Here is a 16,906-nt window from a genome sequence, read left to right as displayed (position 1 = left end):
CACAGCCAAGACTCATAAAGTAGCTGTGTTCAAGAATCAACATGCCTAACTAGGAAAGTCAATAACACTATCCCAAATTCTAAGTTCCTAGAGAAGCCAATCACTCTAAACTTCAAAGGAAAAAGTGAGATGCCAAAACTGTTCAGAAGCAAAAAGCTACAAGTCCCGCTCATCTAATTAAATTAATATTCATTGATATTTTGGACTTTATAGTATATTCTCTTCTTTTTATCCTACTTATTCTCAGTTGCTTGGGGACAAGCAACAATTTAAGTTTGGTGTTGTGATGAGCGGATAATTTATACGCTTTTTGGCATTGTTTTCATATAGTTTTTAGTGAGTTTAAGCTACTTTTAGGGATGTTTTCACTAGTTTTTGTTCTCTGAATGCTTCTAATGTAAGAATGAAAAGAAGCAGGGAGCGGCGGCGGCGGAGGCGTACGAAATTTGCAGCAGAGGAAGAGGATGAGAATGGCAGGATTGAAGTTGAATGAAACCCTAGCTACTTCTCTTCTCTCAATGCCTCTGAAATCAAAAAGAAAGGGGAGGGCAGAGTTAGGTTTTTCAATCCACACTCTATTTTGGAAGGAGATTTCTTCAATCTTGTTGATGCTCTCCAAGAACTCTAATTTCTCTCAGTTTTTCGTACTCAAAAAAAGAGAAAAGGGACAAAGTTAAAAAATCAATAATTAAAAGGATCAAAATAAAATTAGTAACTTTTTCAAAAAAAAATGGAGTATATTTTGTAATTATTTTTATGAAGGTTAATGATACTCCTACAAAAATATAGGATTAAGGAATCCATGGCCTATAATTTTATTCCAAATGAAAGGGCCAATAAAATAAAATTGAGAAGCCTAGTTTCATCATCACTCACCATCATTTTTCTTTATACATTTTGTGCTTCTCACAAAGTTGATCAGTTCAGCTAGAGTTTTCATTCTTCCTTTATTGATTTTCTTCAATTTAAAAAACGAAAATTTTTTTATACTTAAAAAATTGGGTTTTAATATTTTACTTGATCTGGGTTAAAGAATTGTTGGGTTTTGGAGGAAACAAAAGAAGAAAATCCCAAGTTTTCTGAGGAAAATGATAAATGGGGTTTGATTGGATCGAGAAAAAGACTTGAACTTTGAAAAATTCAGACAATTTTCCTGGTTTTATTATTATTTTTCTCTTTTGTTTTCTGGGAAGAAAATGTGGATCTCGCAAAAGCTTTTGATTTGGTCTAGGTAAGAGAGAGGAGAAAAGAAGGAGTCAACTTTTTTTTCTCACTGCCATTGAAGAAGAACTGAAGAAGAATTTCAAAGGTGAAATTGCTTTTTGGGTAGGTTCAAAAAGTGCTGCTTTATTCATTGTTTAGTTTGGCAAAGTAGAAAAAATGGAAAAGACTTTAGGTGCATTTTCTAACTATACTATTGAGTTGACTCGGAGAGAAAAAGGGAGAAAGTGAAATAAGAGAAAAAAAATTGAAAGCTAGATGCAAATAGATGCTTAGATACTATGCTGTCATGTGAAGTTAAATATTCAGCTTCTGTGTGTTTATGATTTCTCCCCCTAACTTTTATGAAATGCATTTAAATGTTTCATCTATGATGGATGTCCTTTTTATTTACCTTTTAGCTTTAAATACTAAAATTGCTTAGTTGTTTGGTTGTGTAGTATTTAAAGATCATATGGATTTGGGATTATTGTTTTGTGATGATTTTGTTATTACTTTGTGTTTCTATGTATGTGACATCTTCAATTCTCTTCACCAACCCAACGAAACGAAAAATGTACAAAAAATAATGAAAAGTACTATCATATTCCCTTCTTAAATGAAGCAGTTTTACATTTGTTGGGTATTTTTTTATGTTGTTATGATCATTGTCTTCTCTTCTTGTTAATTGTGAAAATGGTTCTTGATGCTAGTGCTTGATGACTTTGTTTTAGTTGCTTGAGAGTGATCAAAGGCTATGCTCTTTTAAACCCTTTAAACCTTAAACAAGGATTTTTTTTTTAATGTGAGTTACAGGCATTTCTTGCTCCAAAATTTGCAGCTGCATATGTTTTTTTTTTGGATATATACAGAAATTCAAATAATTGAAAGTGGAAGAGGTTGTCATAACTTCAAATATTATTATTTTAGTGAATCAAAATGGGGATTCAGTTCTCCAGCCTCGTGCCGTGCTGCGTAAATTCACAAGTTAAGACATCTGTTATTGAAGTTCCGCATACTGGTAGGTAACAATAATACACTGTTCATAATATTATGGTGCATTATGTTCTGCTCAGTAATTTCAAGAAATTGTGGTTCATAGATGTTTAATGTAATGTTTTCTTTTCCAGGAAATGAAGATAGAAGTGAAGTCGATAATGGGCTTGCATTTCGCGAATATACATTTGAGCAACTTAAGAATGCGACATCCGGTTTCTCTGTTCAGAATATAGTATCTGAACATGGAGAGAAGGCTCCAAATGTTGTGTATAAAGGGAAGTTGGAGAATCAAATGAGGATTGCTGTTAAGAGGTTCAATAGGAATGCTTGGCCCGATTCTCGGCAGTTTTTGGTAAATGTTACCTTTCTTTCTTAGTGGATTCTAAAACCACACACTGTAACTTTCAATCCTCACATGGTATTGGTCTCAATTTTAGTTAATAAGGATAATTTCATTTTGTAACTTCATAAGGAAGCTAGATCTGTTGGCCAGCTTCGTCACCAAAGATTAGCGAATTTACTTGGTTGTTGTTGTGAAGGCGAAGAGAGGTTGCTTGTGGCCGAATACATGCCCAACGAAACACTCGCAAAACACCTTTTCCATTGTAATAGCTTCTTTCATGCATATGATTTGTTCTTTTCTTTTAATAATTGGAAAACGAATTGGTATGCCTTGAATTAATATAGTGCTTACTATTTTGTTTTTATCTGCTTTGTCACGAGTCAATCCTGGTGCATTGTTGGTGCATAATATGGGATTAGTACTGTCCAATAACTGAATAACATTCATCTTGTTAAGAAAATTAGGTTTTGTACTGTCAAAATACAAAATAGCACTCAAACTAAACAAAAAATCATAAATAAATCTTCCCAAAGAATTATGCTAGCTTCAATATTTGATGATTATCCTGTTTTCTGGTGATGGTTTTCATGAACATACTGCTGAGTCTATGATATGCGAAATAATTGATGTTTGTCTCTATATCAGGGGAAACTCAACCGATAAAATGGCCAATGCGACTGAGAGTTGTTCTACATCTTGCAGAAGCTCTGGAATACTGCACGAGCAAAGGACATGCGCTCTATCATGACCTTAACGCATATAGAGTTCTATTTGACGAGGTAAAATTTTGTGTCTTCCTTGTGTATGTGTCTAATGTAATTAAATTAATACAAATCCTGTGTTAGAATTTTGCAGGATGGTAATCCTAGGCTTTCAACTTTTGGCCTTATGAAGAATAGTAGGGATGGAAAAAGTTATAGCACGAATTTAGCATTTACCCCTCCTGAGTATCTCAGAACTGGTATGCCATTTTTCTTCAGTAGTAGCATTGTGTTGATATTAAATTGAAAAATCAGTCTTTTCATTTTAGAATATATGATCATTAATCGTTTGTAAGAGTAGGATGATAACAAAATTTTAATAACTATTTTTCTTCTGTAGGTAGAGTAACACCAAAAAGTGTAATATATAGCTTTGGAACTCTTTTGCTTGACATTCTGAGTGGGAAGCATATCCCTCCAAGTCATGTAAGTCATGTTACTTTAGGGAAAATCGTGCCATTGAAGATTGCACAATTTTATTTCTTTATATATCCTTTGGTGTGTAAACTTGAATATTATATGTAATGTGACAAGTATCTCTAATTTTTTGAAAATGTTGGAGCAGGCTCTTGATTTGATTCGAGACAGAAATCTTCGGATGCTGACGGATTCTTGCTTGGAAGGACAGTTTTCTGATGATGATGGAACCGAGTTGGTGCGCTGGGCATCTCGATGTTTACAGTACGAACCAAGAGAGAGGCCTAATCGGAAGTCATTAGTGGCTGCTTTGGCCCCTCTTCAGAAAGAGACAGAGGTTGGTATAATACTGTCATTCATTTGATTTCTTCTGTTATCTTTTTATTTCTTTTAGGTTCCTTCACATGAATTGATGGGTATTCCGCATGGTTCTACTTTAGCTTCATTGTCTCCGCTCGGTGAAGCTTGTTCAAGAAAGGACCTGACTGCCATTCATGAAGTTTTGGAAAAACTTGGCTATAAAGATGATGAGGGAATTGCAAATGAGGTTCTCTATCTAAATTTGCTATATGCCTCTAAAATTGTTTTGGAAAAAGTTTAGTGTGCTTATGGTTTATATTTTCTGTTTTCAGGATTTTGTGAAGAAAAAAGAGAAATCAGTGTTCTGTTTTCATCTCGTGTTTCTCTTTTTCTTCACAAAATCCTGAAAATAAAAAACACTGAAAATTAAAATGAAAATGCAAACCAAAAGCATCATGTGTTCTTTTTATATTGACTTATTCAGACAAACTATTAAGTAATATGTAATTTTTTATTTAACTTTTACCTTATTTCTTTGTCGTGTGCTAATTTGAGTTTTTCTCTGTTGTGATGCTACAGTTATCTTTCCAGATGTGGACTGATCAAATACAGGACATGCTAAATTGTAAGAAAAAAGGCGATGCGGCTTTCTGGCAGAAAGATTTTAGACTTGCAATTGAGTTTTATACACAGGTAGATTTCTCATGTTGAGTTCTATACACAGGTAGATTTCTCATGGGAATGCTCAATCATCTAAATTTGTCTTACCTTTCTTTTTTAGTCCTTAATGAACTATGAATAATACAATTGCAAGTTATATCCTTGCTCATGTGAAGTTTACGTAAGGGTTAGTTGTACTTTTCCTTGCCCTTAGAACTTTATGTCATGCACTTTAATACTTGAATTCTAAAAATGTGCAAATTGACACTCTAAATTTCTCCAGATATACAAATTAACCATGTTAACAATTTTTTTCATCAGTTGTTAACAAAAGTTTAAGGTGCCACAGTTGCATATGTCGAAAAGTTTAGAGGGTCAATTTTCACATAACACAATGTTTTCAGGGGTCCTTTTTGCACATTTTTAAAGTTTAGCAGTTAAAGTACATATAAGGTAAATTTCAATTAACCCTTTACATAATGATGAATAGTTTTTTATTTTTAATTAAAATATTCATTAACAAGATAGAGTAACATTCAAGAACATAGCCTTTCTGTTATTTGATCTATATATGCACACACACATAATGGCATAAATATTGTTGTGTTATATATCACTAGATTAAGGCCTGCTCGTTGCACGGTATTATTGTAAAATTGTCTAGTATATAGCGTACAAATAATATGATTTCTATCTCAACCTTATTTATCTAATGCAAAAGTAGATTAAATTAGTTTGGTAAATGATATGTGAAAACTTGTATTCAAATGAGAAACAATAATAGCAACAAATCCATGATTGTTTTGCATATCCTCTCTACAGTTTCGTCCCTCAAAAGTTAAAAATCACAATACCATACCTTGATCGCTATTTTAAACAAAATAGATTTCTCTGTTACTTTCAGTTCATTGATGCCGGAACAATGGTTTCTCCAACGGTACATGCGCGTCGCAGTTTGTGTTATCTCATGAGCGAAATGCCGCAGGAAGCGCTAGGCGATGCAATGCAAGCGCAAGTGATTTCCCCTTTGTGGCACATTGCATCTTATCTTCAGTATGTTTCATTGGGTGGACTTGGAATGGAGCATGAAGCATAAGTAGCACTCAAAGAGGGAACAACATTGGAAGCCAAAAGGAGTGGACAAAAATGAAGAGTGTGTTTTGTACATAACACAGTTTCATTGCAATGGTTATACTTATACACATATAATTATCATGTATTATTCAAGAAACAAATGATTGGATGATGAGTGTAATTGGTGATTGAACACCCTTACCCCTTTTTATTGGGTAGGCTTGGATGTTGGTTAAGTTCTTATCCATGATTTGATTTGATTAATGATGGAGCATTAATACAAACTCAGCATCATTTTATTTCTTTAATAACAGGAAGGAAAAAAAACTGTGAAATGTGGAAATGTTCATTCTTATTACTATTGAGCACTTGTAAAAAAATATGAAGAGTGAATACAAGAATGGATGCCCGAGTCAAGAGTCAATTTTTTTTTGTTGCCAGTTAGGTATCATTTTTCTAACTAAACACAACTTTTTGCTTCTTTCTTTTTTTTGCCCTTATTTTTCTTTTTGGAAAAAAAAAAAGAGGAATAAAACAAGGAAGAGTACGGAGGAAAAAAAATGCAGACAAGAACACATACAAAGAAGGGTGTTTATGATGAAAATTCATGTGCAGTTTTTTATTAATTTCACATGAAGTTAGTACAGAACCTGTTCGACCAAATGCCCCAAAGGAGCCTCTGTCCATTGGCTCATCGCGTGTCAATGCAATGCAATCACGCACCACCACCTTTCTCATCCATAGTAAATCCAAACCCTTCTTCGTTCTCCCCTCTCTTCCATTCTCAACCACCATCCACAACCACACCATTCAACATGGACAACACCACCACTCCACCACCACCTTCCACAACCGCAACCTTGCCGCCATCATCCACTCCCTCTGTGACGCCCACCGTTTCGATGAAGCCCACAACATCTTCTCCCTCTTCCTCTCCTCCGGCTTCCTCCCTGACCACCCCACCTCCAACGTTCTCCTCTCCCGCCTCCTCCCCTCTCAAACCCCGCACCGAACCTGGGCTTGTGCCCTTTCTTTGATCCAAGCTAACCACGGCTTCGTTCCCTCCATTGTCACCTATCACCGCTTAATGGATCACTTTTGCAGGTTCGGTCAACCCCAACAAGCTCACATACTGTTCTTCGACATGAAGGGTAGAGGGCATTGCCCCAATGTGGTTTCTTATACTACTCTCATTAATGGGTACTGCTTAATTGGTGGAATTGGTGATGCCCGCAAGGTGTTTGATGAAATGCTTGATAGTGGTATTGCGGCAAATTCTTTGACTTATAGTGTTTTAGTCGGCGGGTTTCTTAGGAAGAAGGATATAGAAGGAGCAAAGGGAATGATGTGCCAGTTATGGGAGAAGATGAGGGTTGAAAAGGAGGCTTCGATGAAGATGGCAGCCTTTGCGAATCTGGTTGATTCTCTGTGTAGGGGAGGGTTCTTCAATGAATTGTTTAGGATAGCCGAGGAGTTTGCATTAGGGGGCAGTTTGTGTGAGGAGGTTGCATATGGACAGATGATAGATTCACTCTGCAAGGTTGGGAGGTATCATGCGGCTGCTAGGATTGTGTATATAATGAGGAAGAGAGGATTAGTTCCGAGTGTAGCATGTTATAATTATATTATACATGGGTTTAGTAAGGATGGTGATTGTATGAGAGCTTATCAGTTATTAGAGGAAGCTGAATTCGGATTCTTGCTTTCTGAGCATACCTACAAGGTGTTGGTGGAAGCTCTTTGCCAAGTGCTGGATGTGGACAAGGCAAGGAAAGTTCTTGAACACATGCTAAGTAGGGAAGGCGTCGACAAGACTAGGATTTACAACACCTATTTAAGAGCTCTTTGTATTGTGGATAATCCAACTGAACTCTTGAATGTGCTTGTGCTCATGCTTCAAAGCCAGTGTCATGCAGATGTGATCACACTTAACACAGTTATCAATGGATTTTGCAAGGTGGGGAGGATTGATGAAGCTCTAACGGTATTACAGGACATGTTGAGTGGTAAATTTTTCGCTCCCAATGTTGTGACCTTCACTACTATAATTTCTGGTTTATTGGACACTGCAAGAGTTGATGAAGCTGTTGAGTTGCTCCATAAAGTAATGCTTGAAAATGGTGTAAGATTGAGTATTGCGACATATAATGCTTTTCTCCGAGGCCTATTCAAACTAAAGAGGCCAAATGATGCATTGAGGGCCTTCAATAATATGGCAAGTAATGGCATTACTGCAGATAGTACCACTTATACTGTTGTGGTAGATGGTCTATGTGAATCTAACCAAATAGATGAAGCAAAGAATTTTTGGCAGAATGTTATATGGCCTTCAGGGATTCATGATAATTTTGTTTATGCAGCAATTCTAAAAGGGTTCTATCGTACTAATAACTTTAATGAAGCTTGTCATTTTTTGTATGAACTGGTAGATTCTGGGGTGTCTCCAAATATATTTAGTTATAATATTGTGATCAATTGTGCTTGCAATCTAGGTTTGAAAAGGGAGGCTTACCATATTGTTAGAGAGATGAAAAGGAATAAACTCACACCTGATTGTGTGACATGGAGGATTCTTGACAAGCTACATGGCAAAGTGAGGACGCACAATCATTTTGAAGATCGAAATTTGTCAGCACTCTATGACAGAGCTTCACTTGGTACTTGATGGATGGTGCTGCCATTTTTTAGACCTTGGTGGGATTGCTACCGTCTTGAATTGATGTATGTTGCATGCTTCAATCCTACATTTGTGCCTTTGGACAAGTAATTAAGCATTATTTTTATATATTATAGACAGATAAATATAGTCTTCTCATTAATAAATACAAAATTTCTACCACAGTTCCATTATTATTTATTGATCTAAGTCCATTTATAATTTCTCTTGGGTTGGTAGACAAATGGCCCATCAGCTTTCACAGCTGTTAGAGCTTCACTCTTAGTTTTTTATTAGCTTTAACCATGAAACACAAAGCCAATGTGTCATGTCTGTCTTTAGTTATATAGTAAAATCATTTTACTATATAACTAAAGACATTTTAGACTTTTTATCCATCACTATATGACAAAGACTTGACTGCTACTCAGATGGTACTTGCTATATTGCTGTCTATAATATATAAAAATAATGCTTAATTACTTGTCCAAAGGCACAAATGTAGGATTGAAGCATGCAACATACATCAATTCAAGACGGTAGCAATCCCACCAAGGTCTAAAAAATGGCAGCACCATCCATCAAGTACCAAGTGAAGCTCTGTCATAGAGTGCTGACAAATTTCGATCTTCAAAATGATTGTGCGTCCTCACTTTGCCATGTAGCTTGTCAAGAATCCTCCATGTCACACAATCAGGTGTGAGTTTATTCCTTTTCATCTCTCTAACAATATGGTAAGCCTCCCTTTTCAAACCTAGATTGCAAGCATAATTGATCACAATATTATAACTAAATATATTTGGAGACACCCCAGAATCTACCAGTTCATACAAAAAATGACAAGCTTCATTAAAGTTATTGGTGCGATAGAACCCTTTTAGAATTGCTGCATAAACAAAATTATCATGAATCCCTGAAGGCCATATAACATTGTGCCAAAAATTTTTTGCTTCATCTATTTGGTTAGATTCACATAGACCATCTACCACAACAGTATAAGTGGTACTATCTGCAGTAATGCCATTACTTGCCATATTATTGAAGGCCCTCAATGCATCATTTGGCCTCTTTAGTTTGAATAGGCCTCGGAGAAAAGCATTATATGTCGCAACACTCGGTCTTACACCATTTTCAGGCATTACTTTATGGAGCAACTCAACAGCTTCATCAACTCTTGCAGTGTCCAATAAACCAGAAATTATAGTAGTGAAGGTCACAACATTGGGAGCGGAAAATTTACCACTCAACATGTCCTGTAATACCGTTAGAGCTTCATCAATCCTCCCCACCTTGCAAAATCCATTGATAACTGTGTTAAGTGTGATCACATCTGCATGACACTGGTTTTGAAGCATGAGCACAAGCACATTCAAGAGTTCTGTTGGATTATCCACAATACAAAGAGCTCTTAAATAGTGTTGTAAATCCTAGTCTTGTCGACGCCTTCCCTACTTAGCATGTGTTTAAGAACTTTCCTTGCCTTGTCCACATCCAGCACTTGGCAAAGAGCTTCCACCAACACCTTGTAGGTATGCTCAGAAAGCAAGAATCCGAATTCAGCTTCCTCTAATAACTGATAAGCTCTCATAAAATCACCATCCTTGCTAAGCCCATGTATAATATAATTATAACATGCTACACTCGGAACTAATCCTCTCTTCCTCATTATATACACAATCCTAGCAGCCGCATGATACCTCCCAACCTTGCAGAGTGAATCTATCATCTGTCCATATGCAACATCCTCACACAAACTGCCCCCTAATGCAAACTCCTTGGCTATCCTAAACAATTCATTGAAGAACCCTCCCCTACACAGAGAATCAACCAGATTCGCAAAGGCTGCCATCTTCATCGAAGCCTCGCTTTCAACCCTCATCTTTTCCCATAACTGGCACATCATTCCCTTTGCTCCTTCTATATCCTTCTTCCTAAGAAACCCGCGGACTAAAACACTATAAGTCAAATAATTTGCCGCAATACCACTATCAAGCATTTCATCAAACACCTTGCGGGCATCACCAATTCCACCAATTAAGCAGTACCCATTAATGAGAGTAGTATAAGAAACCACATTGGGGCAATGCCCTCTACCCTTCATGTCGAAGAATAGTATGTTAGCTTGTTGGGGTTGACCAAACCTGCAAAAGTGATCCATTAAGCGGTGATTGGTGACAATGGAGGGAACGAAGCCGTGGTTAGCTTGGATCAAAGAAAGGGCACAAGCCCAGGTTCGGTGCGGGGTTCGAGAGGGGAGGAGGCGGGAGAGGAGAACGTTGGAGGTGCGATGGTCAGGGAGGAAGACGGAGGAGAGAAAGAGGGAGAAGATGTTGTGGGCTTCATCGAAATGGTGGGCGTCACAGAGGGAGTGGATGATGGCGGCAAGGTTGCGGTTGTGGAAGGTGGTGGTGGAGTGGTGGTGTTGTCCATGTTGAATGGTGTGGTTGTGGATGGTGGTTGAGAATGGAAGAGAGGGGAGAACGAAGAAGGGTTTGGATTTACTATGGATGAGAAAGGTGGTAGTGCGTGATTGTATTGCATTGACACGCGATGAGCCAATGGACAGAGGCTCCTTTGGGGCATTTGGTCGAACAGGTTCTGTACTAACTTCACGTGAAATTAATAAAAAACTGCACATGAATTTTCATCATAACCACCCTTCTTTGTATGTGTCCTTGTCTGCATTTTTTTCCTCCGTACTCTTCTTTGTTTTATTCCTCTTTTTTTTTCCAAAAAGAAATATAAGGGCAAAAAAAAGAAAGAAGCAAAAAGTTGTGTTTAGTTAGAAAAATGATACCTAACTAGCAACAAAAAAAATTTTGACTCTTGACTCGGGCATCCATTCTTGTATTCACTCTTCATATTTTTTTACAAGTGCTCAATAGTAACAAGAATGAACATTTCCACATTTCACAGTTTTTTTCCTTCCTGTTATTAAAGAAATAAAATGATGCTGAGTTTGTATTAATGCTCCATCATTAATCAAATCAAATCATGGATAAGAACTTAACTAACATCCAAGCCTACCCAATAAAAAGGGGTAGGGGTGTTCAATCACCAATTACACTCATCATCCAATCATTTGTTTCTTGAATAATACATGATAATTATATGTGTATAAGTATAACCATTGCAATGAAACTGTGTTATGTACAAAACACACTCTTCATTTTTGTCCACTCCTTTTGGCTTCCAATGTTGTTCCCTCTTTGAGTGCTACTTATGCTTCATGCTCCATTCCAAGTCCACCCAATGAAACATACTGAAGATAAGATGCAATGTGCCACAAAGGGGAAATCACTTGCGCTTGCATTGCATCGCCTAGCGCTTCCTACGGCATTTCGCTCATGAGATAACACAAACTGCGACGCGCATGTACCGTTGGAGAAACCATTGTTCCGGCATCAATGAACTGAAAGTAACAGAGAAATCTATTTTGTTTAAAATAGCGATCAAGGTATGGTATTGTGATTTTTAACTTTTGAGGGACGAAACTGTAGAGAGGATATGCAAAACAATCATGGATTTGTTGCTATTATTGTTTCTCATTTGAATACAAGTTTTCACATATCATTTACCAAACTAATTTAATCTACTTTTGCACTAGATAAATAAGGTCTTACTCTAGTGATATATAACACAACAATATTTATGTCATTATGTGTGTGTGCATATATAGATCAAATAACAGAAAGGCTATGTTCTTGAATGTTACTCTATCTTGTTAATGAATATTTTAATTAAAAATCAAAAACTATTCATCATTATGTAAAGGGTTAATTGAAATTTACCTTATATGTACTTTAACTGCTAAACTTTAAAAATGTGCAAAAAGGACCCCTGAAAACATTGTGTTATGTGAAAATTGACCCTCTAAACTTTTCGACATATGCAACTGTGGCACCTTAAACTTTTGTTAACAACTGATGAAAAAAATTGTTAACATGGTTAATTTGCATATCTGGAGAAATTTAGAGTGTCAATTTGCACATTTTTAGAATTCAAGTATTAAAGTGCATGACATAAAGTTCTAAGGGCAAGGAAAAGTACAACTAACCCTTACGTAAACTTCACATGAGCAAGGATATAACTTGCAATTGTATTATTCATAGTTCATTAAGGACTAAAAAAGAAAGGTAAGACAAATTTAGATGAATGAGCATCCCCATGAGAAATCTACCTGTGTATAGAACTCAATTGCAAGTCTAAAATCTTTCTGCCGGAAAGCCGCATCGCCTTTTTTCTTACAATTTAGCATGTCCTGCATTTGATCAGTCCACATCTGGAAAGATAACTGTAGCATCACAATAGAGAAAAACTCAAATTAGCACACGACAAAGAAACAAGGTAAAAGTTAAATAAAAAATTACATATTACTTAATAGTTTGTCTGAATAAGTCAATATAAAAAGAACAGATGATGCTTTTGGTTTGCATTTTCATTTTAATTTTCAGTGTTTTTTATTTTCAGGATTTTGTGAAGAAAAACAGAAACACGAGATGAAAACAGAACACTGATTTCTCTTTTTTCTTCACAAAATCCTGAAAACAGAAAATATAAACCATAAGCACACTAAACTTTTTCCAAAACAATTTTAGAGGCATATAGCAAATTTAGATAGAGAACCTCATTTGCAATTCCCTCATCATCTTTATAGCCAAGTTTTTCCAAAACTTCATGAATGGCAGTCAGGTCTTTTCTTGAACAAGCTTCATCGAGCGGAGACAATGAAGCTAAAGTAGAACCATGCGGGATACCCATCAATTCATGTGAAGGAACCTAAAAGAAATAAAAAGATAACAGAAGAAATCAAATGAATGACAGTATTATACCAACCTCTGTCTCTTTCTGAAGAGGGGCCAAAGCAGCCACTAATGACTTCGGATTAGGTCTCTCTCTTGGTTCGTACTGTAAACATCGAGATGCCCAGCGCACCAACTCGGTTCCATCATCATCAGAAAACTGTCCTTCCAAGCAAGATGAATGTTATTCAGTTATTGGACAGTACTAATCCCATATTATGCACCAACAATGCACCAGGATTGACTCGTGACAAAGCAGATAAAAACAAAATAGTAAGCACTATATTAATTCAAGGCATACCAATTGGTTTTCCAATTATTAAAAGAGAAGAACAAATCATATGCATGAAACAAGCTATTACAATGGAAAAGGTGTTTTGCGAGTGTTTCGTTGGGCATGTATTCGGCTACAAGCAACCTCTCTTCGCCTTCACAACAACAACCAAGTAAATTCGCTAATCTTTGGTGACGAAGCTGGCCAACAGATCTAGCTTCCTCCTGAAGTTACAAAATGAAATTATCCTTATTAACTAAAATTGAGACCAATACCATGTGAGGATTGAAAGTTACAGTGTGTGGTTTTAGAATCCACTAAGAAAGAAAGGTAACATTTACCAAAAACTGCCGAGAATCGGGCCAAGCATTCCTATTGAACCTCTTAACAGCAATCCTCATTTGATTCTCCAACTTCCCTTTATACACAACATTTGGAGCCTTCTCTCCATGTTCAGATACTATATTCTGAACAGAGAAACCGGATGTCGCATTCTTAAGTTGCTCAAATGTATATTCGCGAAATGCAGGCCCATTATCGGCTTCACTTCTATCTTCATTTCCTGGAAAAGAAAACATTACATTAAACATCTATGAACCACAATTTCTTGAAATTACTGAGCAGAACATAATGCACCATAATATTATTAACAGTGTATTATTGTTACCTACCAGTATGCGGAACTTCAATAACAGATGTCTTAACTTGTGAATTTACGCAGCACGGCACGAGGCTGGAGAACTGAATCCCCATTTTGATTCACTAAAATAATAATATTTGAAGTTATGACAACCTCTTCCACTTTCAATTATTTGAATTTCTGTATATATCAAAAAAAAAAACATATGCAGCTGCAAATTTTGGAGCAAGAAATGCCTGTAACTCACATTAAAAAAAAATCCTTGTTTAAGGTTTAAAGGGTTTAAAAGAGCATAGCCTTTGATCACTCTCAAGCAACTAAAACAAAGTCATCAAACACTAGCATCAAGAACCATTTTCACAATTAACAAGAAGAGAAGACAATGATCAGAACAACATAAAAAAAATACCCAACAAATGTAAAGCTGCTTCATTTAAGAAGGGAATATGATAGTACTTTTCATTATTTTTTGTACATTTTTCGTTTCGTTGGGTTGGTGAAGAGAATTGAAGATGTCACATACATAGAAACACAAAGTAATAACAAAATCATCACAAAGCAATAATCCCAAATCCATATGATCTTTAAATACTACACAACCAAACAACTAAGCAATTTTAGCATTTAAAGCTAAAAGGTAAATAAAAAGGACATCCATCATAGATGAAACATTTAAATGCATTTCATAAAAGTTAGGGGGAGAAATCATAAACACACAGAAGCTGAATATTTAACTTCACATGACAGCATAGTATCTAAGCATCTATTTGCATCTAGCTTTCAATTTTTTTTTCTCTTATTTCACTTTCTCCCTTTTTCTCTCCGAGTCAACTCAATAGTATAGTTAGAAAATGCACCTAAAGTCTTTTCCATTTTTTCTACTTTGCCAAACTAAACAATGAATAAAGCAGCACTTTTTGAACCTACCCAAAAAGTAATTTCACCTTTGAAATTCTTCTTCATTTCTTCTTCAATGGCAGTGAGAAAAAAAAATTGACTCCTTCTTTTCTCCTCTCTCTTACCTAGACCAAATCAAAAGCTTTTGCGAGATCCACATTTTCTTCCCAGAAAACAAAAGAGAAAAATAATAATAAAACCAGGAAAATTGTCTGAATTTTTCAAAGTTCAAGTCTTTTTCTCGATCCAATCAAACCCCATTTATCATTTTCCTCAGAAAACTTGGGATTTTCTTCTTTTGTTTCCTCCAAAACCCAACAATTCTTCAACCCAGATCAAGTAAAATATTAAAACCCAATTTTTTAAGTATAAAAAAATTTTCGTTTTTTAAATTGAAGAAAATCAATAAAGGAAGAATGAAACTCTAGCTGAACTGATCAACTTTGTGAGAAGCACAAAATGTATAAAGAAAAATGATGGTGAGTGATGATGAAACTAGGCTTCTCAATTTTATTTTATTGGCCCTTTCATTTGGAATAAAATTAAGGCCATAGATTCCTTAATCCTATATTTTTGTAGGAGTATCATTAACCTTCATAAAAATAATTACAAAATATACTCCATTTTTTTTTGAAAAAGTTACTAATTTTATTTTGATCCTTTTAATTATTGATTTTTTAACTTTGTCCCTTTTCTCTTTTTTTGAGTACAAAAAACTGAGAGAAATTAGAGTTCTTGGAGAGCATCAACAAGATTGAAGAAATCTCCTTCCAAAATAGAGTGTGGATTGAAAAACCTAACTCTGCCCTCCCCTTTCTTTTTGATTTCAGAGGCATTGAGAGAAGAGAAGTAGCTAGGGTTTCATTCAACTTCAATCCTGCCATTCTCATCCTCTTCCTCTGCTGCAAATTTCGTACGCCTCCGCCGCCGCCGCTCCCTGCTTCTTTTCATTCTTACATTAGAAGCATTCAGAGAAGAAAAGGTCCGCTAGGGTTTTCATACAATTTCAATTGCTGCATTTCTCTCTTCCTCTTCCTCTGCTGCACATCTCACAGGCATATTCTCGCCGCCGTAACCTGCGACTGCCGCCGCGCTAGCTGCCGCCGCCGCGCAAGACTGCTGACAGACATTCTCAAGGATGACAGCAATTCTAACTCTGTATGTTCTCTAGTAATCTGTTTCCCTGTCTCCTTATTTTTGCAGCCTTCCCCAATTAAATCTTGGTTAATTTGCTATTATCGTTGTGATTTTATTGGTGTTGTGGTTTGATGCTTGATGCGCTTTCTCTGTTTTTTGGCGTTCGATTAGGAATTCGTGCAATCTTTTCATGGGAACCTGTCCGATGATGATGCCTTGAAAGTCATCAAGTTGGGGATTCCTGGTTGATTTTGTTGAAGCCATTATGGAGGTAGTTCCATCCAATTTGATCACATCTCAGGATAAAGACTGCAATTTTGTAACTTTTAATTTGATTCCATATTCCAGACAGTACTGTCTAAAGTCTTCGATATTTCTTTATGCCTATGCAGATCTTGCATTTTTTTATATTAAAAGCAACGTTTTTGAAAGAAGTTAGTTGCTATTTAAAAACATTGCAACTTTTTCATGTGAGGTTGTTAGAAAATACTACGTGATTTCACATAATTTTGTGCCCAACAAACTCAAGGTTACCATGTGAAATTCTTAGTGTTTGTTTGGCTTTTGTTCTTGTTTTCTGTTTCTGCTTTCAGTTTTTAGGACTCTAGGAAGAAGTGGTAAAACATAAAACGAAAACAGAAAACACCATCTTGATAAATAGTGTATAGTTTCTGCTGAGTGAGTGGTGAAAATGTTGCTTGACAAATGGTTTTTATCCCAAACTGAAAAGCTACTTGTTCATCATG

The 16,906-nt window shown here is 36.0% G+C and overlaps 4 protein-coding genes and 1 pseudogene across 5 annotated transcripts in view; 2 read left to right on the top strand and 3 right to left on the bottom strand.

Annotated features, from left to right (window-relative positions):
- LOC107473956 (serine/threonine-protein kinase BSK3-like) overlaps nucleotides 1-6,046 on the top strand; it is a 7,373-nt gene extending 1,327 nt beyond the window's left edge. The window contains exons 2-11 of the mRNA XM_052257482.1: nucleotides 2,073-2,221; nucleotides 2,331-2,557; nucleotides 2,672-2,804; nucleotides 3,188-3,321; nucleotides 3,398-3,503; nucleotides 3,644-3,729; nucleotides 3,869-4,057; nucleotides 4,115-4,267; nucleotides 4,600-4,713; nucleotides 5,585-6,046. Of these exons, the coding sequence (XP_052113442.1) occupies nucleotides 2,140-2,221; nucleotides 2,331-2,557; nucleotides 2,672-2,804; nucleotides 3,188-3,321; nucleotides 3,398-3,503; nucleotides 3,644-3,729; nucleotides 3,869-4,057; nucleotides 4,115-4,267; nucleotides 4,600-4,713; nucleotides 5,585-5,776 (1,416 nt within the window). The 5' untranslated portion in view covers nucleotides 2,073-2,139 and the 3' untranslated portion in view covers nucleotides 5,777-6,046. The remainder of the gene's footprint in view (nucleotides 1-2,072; nucleotides 2,222-2,330; nucleotides 2,558-2,671; nucleotides 2,805-3,187; nucleotides 3,322-3,397; nucleotides 3,504-3,643; nucleotides 3,730-3,868; nucleotides 4,058-4,114; nucleotides 4,268-4,599; nucleotides 4,714-5,584) is intronic.
- LOC107473951 (pentatricopeptide repeat-containing protein At3g18020-like) overlaps nucleotides 1-8,545 on the top strand; it is an 18,311-nt gene extending 9,766 nt beyond the window's left edge. Inside the window, exons 2-3 of one of the 2 annotated variants that reach the window (XM_052257480.1) lie at nucleotides 6,598-7,760; nucleotides 8,247-8,545. In XM_052257480.1, coding sequence (XP_052113440.1) covers nucleotides 6,598-7,760; nucleotides 8,247-8,419 — 1,336 coding nt within the window. In that variant the 3' untranslated portion in view covers nucleotides 8,420-8,545. Of the gene's footprint in view, nucleotides 1-6,321; nucleotides 7,761-8,246 lie in introns of those variants that run through there. The other variant, XM_021135208.2, reaches the window with a different exon arrangement.
- A 446-nt stretch (nucleotides 8,546-8,991) lies between these two features.
- On the bottom strand, nucleotides 8,992-9,765 carry LOC107473955 (pentatricopeptide repeat-containing protein At3g18020-like). The gene has a single exon (XM_016093551.1). It carries the CDS (start codon nucleotides 9,763-9,765, stop codon nucleotides 8,992-8,994), a length of 774 nt encoding a protein of 257 aa, XP_015949037.1.
- A 53-nt stretch (nucleotides 9,766-9,818) lies between these two features.
- On the bottom strand, nucleotides 9,819-10,568 carry LOC107473954 (pentatricopeptide repeat-containing protein At3g18020-like). Its single transcript, XM_016093549.3, has one exon. It carries the CDS (start codon nucleotides 10,566-10,568, stop codon nucleotides 9,819-9,821), a length of 750 nt encoding a protein of 249 aa, XP_015949035.3.
- Nucleotides 10,569-11,453: 885 nt separating this feature from the next.
- On the bottom strand, nucleotides 11,454-14,239 carry LOC107473953 (serine/threonine-protein kinase BSK3-like; annotated as a pseudogene).
- Between the last annotated feature and the right edge of the window lie 2,667 nt (nucleotides 14,240-16,906).

This window comes from Arachis duranensis, chromosome 2 (assembly GCF_000817695.3).
Source record: "Arachis duranensis cultivar V14167 chromosome 2, aradu.V14167.gnm2.J7QH, whole genome shotgun sequence".
NCBI lineage: Eukaryota > Viridiplantae > Streptophyta > Magnoliopsida > Fabales > Fabaceae > Arachis > Arachis duranensis.
This window is presented reverse-complemented; position numbering and strand designations above follow the sequence as displayed.

Coding starts and splice junctions, on each gene's coding strand:
- LOC107473955 (XM_016093551.1), bottom strand. CDS start 9,765: ATGCTTCAAAACCAGTGTCATGCAGATGTGATCACACTTAACACAGTT.
- LOC107473954 (XM_016093549.3), bottom strand. CDS start 10,568: ATGGATCACTTTTGCAGGTTTGGTCAACCCCAACAAGCTAACATACTA.